Source organism: Electrophorus electricus, chromosome 23, assembly GCF_041902795.1.
Source record: "Electrophorus electricus isolate QZ-2024a chromosome 23, ASM4190279v1, whole genome shotgun sequence".
Lineage (NCBI taxonomy): Eukaryota > Metazoa > Chordata > Actinopteri > Gymnotiformes > Gymnotidae > Electrophorus > Electrophorus electricus.
In genome coordinates, this window is record NC_137519.1 from 9682859 (window position 1) to 9692099 (window position 9241).

Consider the following 9241-nt stretch of genomic DNA (forward strand, 5'->3'; position numbering starts at 1 on the left):
CCTATTAAAAACATCGGTACAAGTAATATGGACATTATTAAGCATGGGACATAGCTTATTATATGAATAAAAATGCTGACACGCTTTAAAAAGACTTTTATTCTTATATTATTTCTCAGTTATATTTTAGCATTGCATAAATCCATTTTGATAGCAGGCATATAGTCTGCAGTATGCACTTAATGGTGCAGTAGTTAGGGTTTTTCCTAGTAGACAGCTGTTTTACCATGGCAAGTCATTCGCTCACTGGATGACTTCTGGAAGATCTAAAACACTGCATGAAAACAGAAGATAAACACAGTTCTTGCACATTGTACTACAATCCTCCATTTGTAATCTACATTACCAAAAAAATGATTGCAGCTACAGACATATGAGGCTCTTCAGTTCCCAGTTCTCAGGCTTTATTGATAATGAATGGAAGAAAATGTTTAACAAAATGCCTAAGAATGAAGCCTCAATGCAGATTTTATTGTGTTCTGGCAGGTAAAAGCAGTCTTACCATAAAAATGGAATTTAGTATTAAATATGTAACAGTCTTACCCATTACACCCTTAAAATCTTACCACCTTATAAAATGAAAATTTGATGAAAATCTGGTTGTTCCAAAGAATGCCCATATATATAGGAATGTTTGACTAATTTATTTTAATTTGTTATTATAATTCTAATTATTATTTTAATTGCTTAATATTTACTGCCTTAACAAAAAATGTAACAAGTAATGCCTACATAACAATTTCAAAGACACATAATTCCTATAAAACAAATCCTATAAAACAAAACATTTATGGAGTATAATAGTATAACATTCTTCAATATTCAGAAACATCCATGAGGAAAAGGACTTTGTCTAGAGGAATAAAACATTTAAAGGAAACAACAGAAAAGGAAAAGTTTTAATCCCTTACTTATGAGTAAGAGGTTAATTTAAAGTTCATTTGGCATTTACTGATTTCTAGGTAAGGGGCCTTATCATTTTACAGAAGCGGTGCTCCCAGTATTTGCTATCAGTATTTTGGCCCCAAGGACTGTTCTTCATTTATAGTGTCCTTGTGGGAAGTTAGTCATTTGGATGTTATCCCCTTGTAGCCCAGGATTGTAGTAAGCACAGCCATCAAATTTTAAGTCGAGAGGCTCACTGTTGTCCAATCTGAGAACTATAAATACGAAGCACAAACATATATTAGAGCCAATAGGTAATGCATGTAGCCCTATCACTACTATGTTGTTAGTTGCCATCACTGCTGAAACAGAGCGTGACCTAAAGTTGACAAAGTGTTATGAATGTTTACAGTAATAGATACAGGCTAATGTTTAAAACAATAATTTAAGGGTATGGCACAGTGTTTTCTGAGAACTGCATGTTTCTGCACCGACAATGATGTCAATGTTGTCAATGTCAGTCCTGGGAGCTGTTGTAGCCATTCTTTCAGTTTATGGGTCACTGCCCCAAATGCTCTTTGACAACACCTGAATTATCCACCACCTTCTGCATCCCTTTCTGTTTCTCTTTCAGTGCCTGATACGTCTCCAACTTCTTGTATTACTTCTTTTTGATGTTGCACCCCCTTTGGGTAGCTATATCTATTGCCACTGATGTTTTCCGCTGTATCTCACTGTGTATGTTTGGATCACCCTTCTTTCACAGAAGTTCCACAGAATCTTAGTTCTGTTGTTTACCACCATTCTCTGTTACTTAAGAATGTTTAACTCATATTCCTTGCAGATGTCCCTATCTCTGCCACCTGATCATGCTTCATATTGAATGTTCTTGCTGTCTGCTACTAAATGATGAATTGTCTCAGGGCTTTCTTTGCTTGATTTGCACATATTGTCTAATAAGGGCCACCCCCACTCATTGCAGTGGTCATGATACTTTCAAGGCCTTGCTTTCATTCACTTCTTACAGTGTCTGAATGTGGATTGGTCAGGGTTGCTCCACTGCGAGAAGTTTCGGGGTTTCACAATGCCATCTTCCACTTCCTCCCTTGGACAGCTCATTATGCCAGGTGGGTGTAAATATCATGACTGGGAAAGACATATGTCCTGATAGCTTTGATCTCATTCTTCTCATTAAGATGGATTTTTTTAGGGCCTGTCTTACTTTGCGGAGATCAATGGATTTTAGTTCAGCTCCTCTGTCCTGATTACTTTCTCTCTTTTTACCGTCATACAACCACACAAGGACATCCTAAAGTCTTTACAGTGAACAGAATCTGTGGCAAGAACATTGGAATTGTGTTTGGACTGGAGAATATGGCAATTATCTAATAGCGTGATAATAATGAAGATGAGAATGATAAATGGTTTGCTTTTACCTGGATCACATCGGGTATCTTCGACTAGTTTCCTATGTGAGAAGTCCCTGTGGTTCCTCCATTTGGTGATGACATAGACCGCCAGGGCAGTGATTCCCACTGCAATGCCAATACCCAAGATGGCTCCCCATGCATGATTGTTGGTGTTTTTCTGAATGTCTGAAGAAACACCTGCAAAAAGATTGTAGATCATCAGATAATCTGGTGAGGCAGAGTCATTTTTCCATATTAATGTAGGATCTAAAGCCAACATGTTCACAACAGAAATGGCACAAAATGCAAAGAAGAAACACTTTCCTCTGTTAAAGTATACAGACATTAAATCTAACACTTATAGCAAGGTTAGATATATAGATATAGATAGATCTATTGAGTTCTAGAAGAGTTTCCCAACACAAAGATTTCCTTTTCCTGCTAGTTTAGCAGCGTCCAGCACTCTCAAAACCATTTTCAACACTTAACCCATTGTTTCCCAAATACATTTTCACTGGATTGCCAAAATATTTGCCTATAACTATGCGTATCTATACAGGTTTAAGAAACACTGATTTCAGGAAACACCTTGGTACTTTCTGAGAATGACAATGACAGCATTAGCCTAGCGGTAAGGTAGCCCTGCACAGGTCTGCTCCTGACCTAGGAACACACACCCTCACAGACCAGCTGAAAGAACACAGCCCTCATTGTCCTGTAAGGTTAGGTGTCAGTAATCAGAGAGCTCGGTCCAGCACAGGGGACAGCCCAGCCCTGAAACTCAATCCTATGCACAGAGCCAGTGGGAGCTTTATAGCTGAAATGAGACACTAAAAATGTGGGACAGCTTGGGGGTGGAAATAAGAAGATCTGTTCTTTGGCTATGGACACCCATGATGTCTCACTGCTTAAAAATTATGCTGCTCGTGATGACTCATGCCTTCTATAAAATTTCTATTGAAAATGTTGTTATCAGTGCTAAATGGCCTTTTTTTTTTTTTTTACATCTCCCTGATTCAATTTAAAATTGTACTAATTCCATACTCAGCACCATGAATCAAAACTGGGATGTCTTTATATAGTATGTGAGTTTAGTCTGACTCTTAGGGTTCAAAGATAAGAAACAAAATCTTAGGACCACAACTCTGAAGGCTCTTCAAGTAAGAGTGCTATTCTAGGATCATATTTTTCACACCCATGTAATTGTGCTCATTAAGCTTCCAGAGTACAAGACCTGACCTTGTTAAGTTTACTGAGATATTGCCAAGGTAAGTACTCAGAGGTTTGATAAATATGGGCCCCTAACTGAAGAAAATCTCAACAATGTCAATTCTTTTTGAGAAGGTATGGACAAAAAAATCGAGCAGTGTTTCTCACCTCTATCTGTTCCTCCTTTTACATCAAACGATCCCCAAGTTCTATTTGAGTTTGTGGAATACATAGCTGTAGTCTCAGGTCTTACAGTTTCTGGTAACTTGCCAGTTGTCATATTAGTTGTCGGTGACATGGTGGTCATTCTTGAAGAGGTCCCATTAGCTGTACCTTCAAATGGAGTTATTGTAGTGTTTGTCACAGGTGCCATGCTTCCTTTGTCCCCTGTAGATGTTGGGTTTTGAGTGGCCTCAAAAGTGTCATTGGCTGTATTGTTGGAGGGCAAGCTTCCAGGCTGCATTGTGTTTGTGTGATTCACACTCATTTCATTGGTCATCAAAGAAATCAGATGTGGTGTGGGAACAACAGGGATGTCTTCCTGGATCAAGGTTTTGTTGGTGTTGTCTGGCATTTCTAAAAGCTCACTACTGGAATTGAGTGAGGTTGGGGTAGTCAAAAGTAAATCCTGCCTGCTCTCCTCCAAAGTCTGGTTTGAGTTTGGGTATTCATCATCCCCACTGAACATTTCCTCAGGTGAGTTTGTGGCCAGAATTCTCTTCCAGCTGTTCGGTATTTGAGCAGACACTAGCTGGAGGCTGTGAAGTGTCAGTAGTATAGCAAAGGCAAAGCCTAAACCCAGCTTCATTTCTGCTTTCTTTCCCTGTCTAAGAGAAAAAAAAAAACTGTCTATATCGGAGCCATGTGAAATTTTGTTTGTTGTAATTGTTTTAAGACCTTTACTTAAAAATGAGCTTTAATACAGTTTAACCCTGATTTATTTATTCATTTGTTGGTTTGTTTGTTATTTGTTTGTTGTTCATTTTATGGTTTAACATTTAATGGTTTAACATTAATTTTATTTTGAAAATGGTTATAATCTTGTCAGGAGAGAAGAAAACCCACAGTCACAAAGATTATGCCAAATACCTCGTGGGACACAGTAGGCTGCTGTATTTAATGAGTCATCACAGGAAGATACTAGGTCAACAAAGTGCATCTATAATAGAATCCTTTGCATTTCATAATCACCCACAATACATCGCTTCAACGACACACCCAAGATTCTCATAATCTCTCCAATTCTATTGTTGTGTATTCAGTGAAGTGAATCTATGCACTGCCTCTCTGAACTTGAGGTTAACATAACACCCAAGTGAATGCTATACAGTGGAGATTACCAAAACTGTAAATATAATATACATAAAATATAATATACATAGAATTCCAAACTGGTGTTACAATCAATTTCAGTTATATCTTTTCTAATAGTAGTTACAAAGAATGGTTGTTTTAGTTAGAAAAACATTATATAATGTTTTGCCTGATAAAGGGTAGTATTAAAAAGGTTAAAATATATGTTTGTTTGAATATATGGAAACTATTTGTCACAGCATCACAAGGTTCAAATTCTTGTGATTCAGGTTTTAGTGACAAAAGAACAAACTATTTTCTTTTGCCCCTTGGCCTCCCTCCCTCCCTCCCTCTCTCTCTCTCTCTCTCTCTCTCTCTCTCTCTCTCTCTCTCTCTCTCTCTCTCTCTCTCTCATTCTCTCTCTCGCTTTCTCGCACACACATGCATTCGCACACACACACACACACACACACACACACACACACACACACACACACACGTACACACACACTCAAATGCCAACACATACACAAAGCTAGCAATAATTCTGTGATAAATTTAAAATAAATGTGATACATTTTAAATAAATCAGCCAGATTTTTTAAGTTTCTCACTACCACTAACAGTATGTTGAATGGATCCAAGCTGGGGTCATTGCTAAGTTAGGGAATTATAGCTATTTCAGTGAATTGCAACACCTACATTTCGATTTGTTTTATTTAATTAATTATTTGTTTAAAAAACTGACCCAAATCAATAATTGTCAGAAAACAAATAAAATAATGAATTAACATTAAAGAATGTTATCCTACCTGTATCTGTCAAGGCTGTGGCAATCGGAACAGGTGAATACAGAAAATCGCCTACTGTTCTCTGTTCAAGAAACAAAATGAAAGTGAGGGGCGGTCCCTGTCACACCTGAGCTTATACAAAAACTGAACGTACCTGAATTTGCACCAGTTGACCGCGCTTCTGCATCGCCTAACGTCACATGAGACGTCACGTCGATGCAACGAGAAGCACTTGTTTATCGCAAGTCTTCATTTCTGCTTCAGCATTCGCCAGCACGTTACTCACAGGTGTGTTCTACTAGCCGCCCTTGACTCTGCGCAATATTTTTACAAAACTGTGGTACATGTGACAATTTCCCAATAGGAGCAGCACCTGCCTAACAGGTTTGTCAGGCATGCCAACCATGCGCTGTCTCCGAGGTAACACGGAGCAACACCGATCCAATTTCTTTCTGCTCATATCTATTCTCTATATCTGATTACAAAAGACAGAGCTTTTTTTTTTTACATAGCTAATGACGGCATGCGTCACAAGTCCGCCGGGATAACCCTCATCTTAAATTAACTTCTGTCTGGAGGGAGAGGAGTATCACTCTTACCATTACATCATGTTTTCATTTTTTTTTTTTGTTGAATAATATGTCATACCCCATGTAGAGTGATTATGAATATATTAGTGGCGGTGGTAGTGGGGTGTGTATGTGTGTGTGTGTGTGTGTAAATCATCTGATAAGAGTCTTATTTTTAAAAGCTTTTAATCCATAATGTGAATACGATCATGCGCACTATAGAATAAACAGAAGAAAAAGCGTAATATATTCATGCAAATAGCTGACGAGGTAACTATGTAATATCTACTAATCCAAGGCCTAAACAGCAGAGGGCAGTGTTTATTGTTGAAAATTTTGTTACAGAGAAAAAGAAAAACGGAAAAGGAGCTAAGGCAGTATAAAAGGCCGTCTAGACGTACGGATTAATGAATTTATAATGATCCACTGCCATCATACGTGTAATAAAAAGGGTCAACAATACTGTGAATTAGTGAATTGGGCTACATATATAGAGGCAGTCAACAAAAGCAGCATTTTTAAAAATGTATCTTTTGTTATTTTGACTTATGAGACCCAGTATAAAACATTTATCCAAGATAGAAGAAGTATTTATTCAAAAGTTTAAACTGCCTAGAAATCTGTAAAGAACAGGTCAGGTTTCTCCTGTGCCATGCCCCGGTGGTCGGTCAGCCGAAGACCCACCAATCACACTTCACAACGACTACTCCATTCCCAATCACCCGTTCATTAGTAATCACCTGCACCTGCTCCTCATTTCACTCTCGCCTTATTTAAGTCCTACAGGTCGCCGGCTCAAGTATTTTGCGTTTGAGCTGCTGCAGCTGTCTGCTGAGGTTGCTGCTTGTCTGTGTGTTTTGCTAGTGCCTTGGCTTTGCTTTTTTTTTCCCTTTCCCTCCTGTTCTTGATATTTTTGGACTTTAAATTAGACTCTGTACTTTAATATATTCACTCTCATCTTGCTCTTTGTGTGCAACACCACATCCTGAATTGCCATTTCTTCTTGTATTTTGGCCTAAATTCAGCAGATTATACAAGTGATTACATACTACAGAAAATGGTAATGAGCATCTGGATCTAGTAGGCCCGATGAAACTGTCAGTCAGTCCAGCAGCAGCATAGGAACCTATAAAAGCCCTGGACAATGTTATAATAGAGGTTGGAGTACTATGGCTGATTTTAATTGAACATTTGCATTTCGATGGCTGAGCGTTAACTGTTTTTACTTTCTTGACCATTTAACGACTACTTACCAAGACTTTCCTTACAACAATTTATGAGTTTTCTGCACAATTACACTGTTAATATTAATAAAATGAAATTGACCTGAGAAATTAAATTGACCTTGAGAAAAGCAAAGCAAAAACATGCCCTTGGCCTGGTGATTAACCAGGGATGAAAATGTAGAACTAAAAACTAAGTGGTTTAGTGAATGTGATTGAAATAAAGTTGACTGAATAGAGCAGCAAAGCTATTAGGAAATATGTGCTTGGGTCATCAATCTTCCTGAAACAGTAATCAGTGAGTATATATTTGATATTTTATTCATGTTTGTGAGTATACGTTATTATAAATGTATGGAAAAGTGAAAAGGTTTGGGGTAGAAAAATTCAAAATTATGCTAAAATGTTCAGTGTGGGAATGCCTGGTGATCTTTCTTCTTTTTTAGTCTCAAGCTATTTATTACACATATGTCCTTCTAACTTTGGTTGTTTCCATCCAGAGAGCCAGATCAATTCTGGTTTTATTTGAGCCTTGGCTGCAGATGACACTATACATTGGTGTTATTCTGGAATTGTGGCCCAAACAATTCACCCATAAACTCACCTATAAAACCCCAGTTCTGGCACCTGTAGGTTTGCAGAATTGTTTTTACATACAAAATGTATTTAATAATTAAGCATGTTGCTTCAGATATAAAGAGCCTTTATCAAGAACTCAATGGGGCTGTGGAAGGCAAATCTAGCAGCCAACTTCAGGCCAACAGCACAAGTCACCATCAAGTGCGGAATTTATCAAGGAGCGGCCCTGTACCTGCTGCTGTTCTGCATAAGTCCGAACCCAGGCAGTGAAATAATCAAGAAGAGTGGCTACAGATACAGGCTCTGGAATGGAGCAACCATCAGCCACCTCCTCTACATGGATGGCATCAAGCTGTATGTATGAATGCGACATTGTCTCATTAATCCATTTCAACAGGATATACAGCAGTGACATCAAAGTGTCCTTTGGACTGGATAAGTGTGTTTGGGTGGTTACAAAGAGAGGAAAGTTAGCTAGAATTGAGGGGACTGTACTACCAGAAGGTAACAGAGCAGATGTTGAGGGCAGCTACAAGTGCCTTGGAATCCCAGAGGCAAATGGGAATCATGAAGAGGCCACAAGGAAAGCAGCTACAGCCAAATACCTACAAAGAGTGAGTCCTGAGAAGTCAGCTGAATGAGAAGTGCAAAATTCAAGCTATCAGCACTTACCTTCTACCAGTCATCAGATACCTCACTGGGATAATCAGCATGCCAAAGGAGGAGATAGAAACCACTGACATCAAGACAAGGAAACACTTCACAATGCATGGAGGGGTTCATCCCAAATCCAGCACTCTGAGACTATACACTAAGCAGGGGGAGGGGGCCGAGGACTAGTGAGCATGAATGCCACTATCCAGGATGAAACATCCAAGATCCAGGTGTATTCCAGGAAGATGGCCCCAAGTGATGAAGTGCTTAATGAGTACTTCAGACAGCAGAAACCTGAGTTGGATGGAAATGAGAAGGAACAGAAACCATCATGGGAGGATAAACCCCTGCATGCTATGTACCACCAGCAAACAGTGGAAGTGGCTCATATGAAGAGCTGGAAAAGATGTGGAACGTCAAGGCAACAGTGGTTCCACAGGGACAGTGGCTCCAGCAAATCCAAGGAACAACATCTGATATCTCTGTCCAAAAGAGTGCAGTCTTGGGAACAGCTAGGGCACTACACAGGACTCTCAAGCTCCCAGGCTCCCAGGCCTCTGGTAGAGGACCCCAAGCTTGAAGGAAAAAGAGACTGCCCGGAGGAGGATGAGTGGGGAATATGGTATATG

The 9241-nt window shown here is 39.0% G+C and overlaps 1 protein-coding gene across 1 annotated transcript; it reads right to left on the reverse strand.

Annotated features, from left to right (window-relative positions):
- Positions 1-80: 80 nt before the first annotated feature.
- Positions 81-5920, reverse strand: LOC113574106 (mucin-15). Its single transcript, XM_027004788.3, has 4 exons — positions 5742-5920; positions 5609-5669; positions 2322-2492; positions 81-1160 (listed from the first exon to the last, which is right to left on the reverse strand). Exons 1-4 carry the CDS (start codon positions 5772-5774, stop codon positions 1039-1041), a joined length of 387 nt encoding a protein of 128 aa, XP_026860589.1. The 5' UTR covers positions 5775-5920; the 3' UTR covers positions 81-1038.
- Positions 5921-9241: the final 3321 nt, after the last annotated feature.

Coding starts and splice junctions, on each gene's coding strand:
- LOC113574106 (XM_027004788.3), bottom strand. CDS start 5,774: ATGCAGAAGCGCGGTCAACTGGTGCAAATTCAG. Junction 5,670..5,741: donor GTCAACTGGTGCAAATTCAG/GTACGTTCAGTT, acceptor TTTCTTGAACAG/AGAACAGTAGGCGATTTTCT. Junction 2,493..5,608: donor CACAGCCTTGACAGATACAG/GTAGGATAACAT, acceptor ATCTTTTTGCAG/GTGTTTCTTCAGACATTCAG.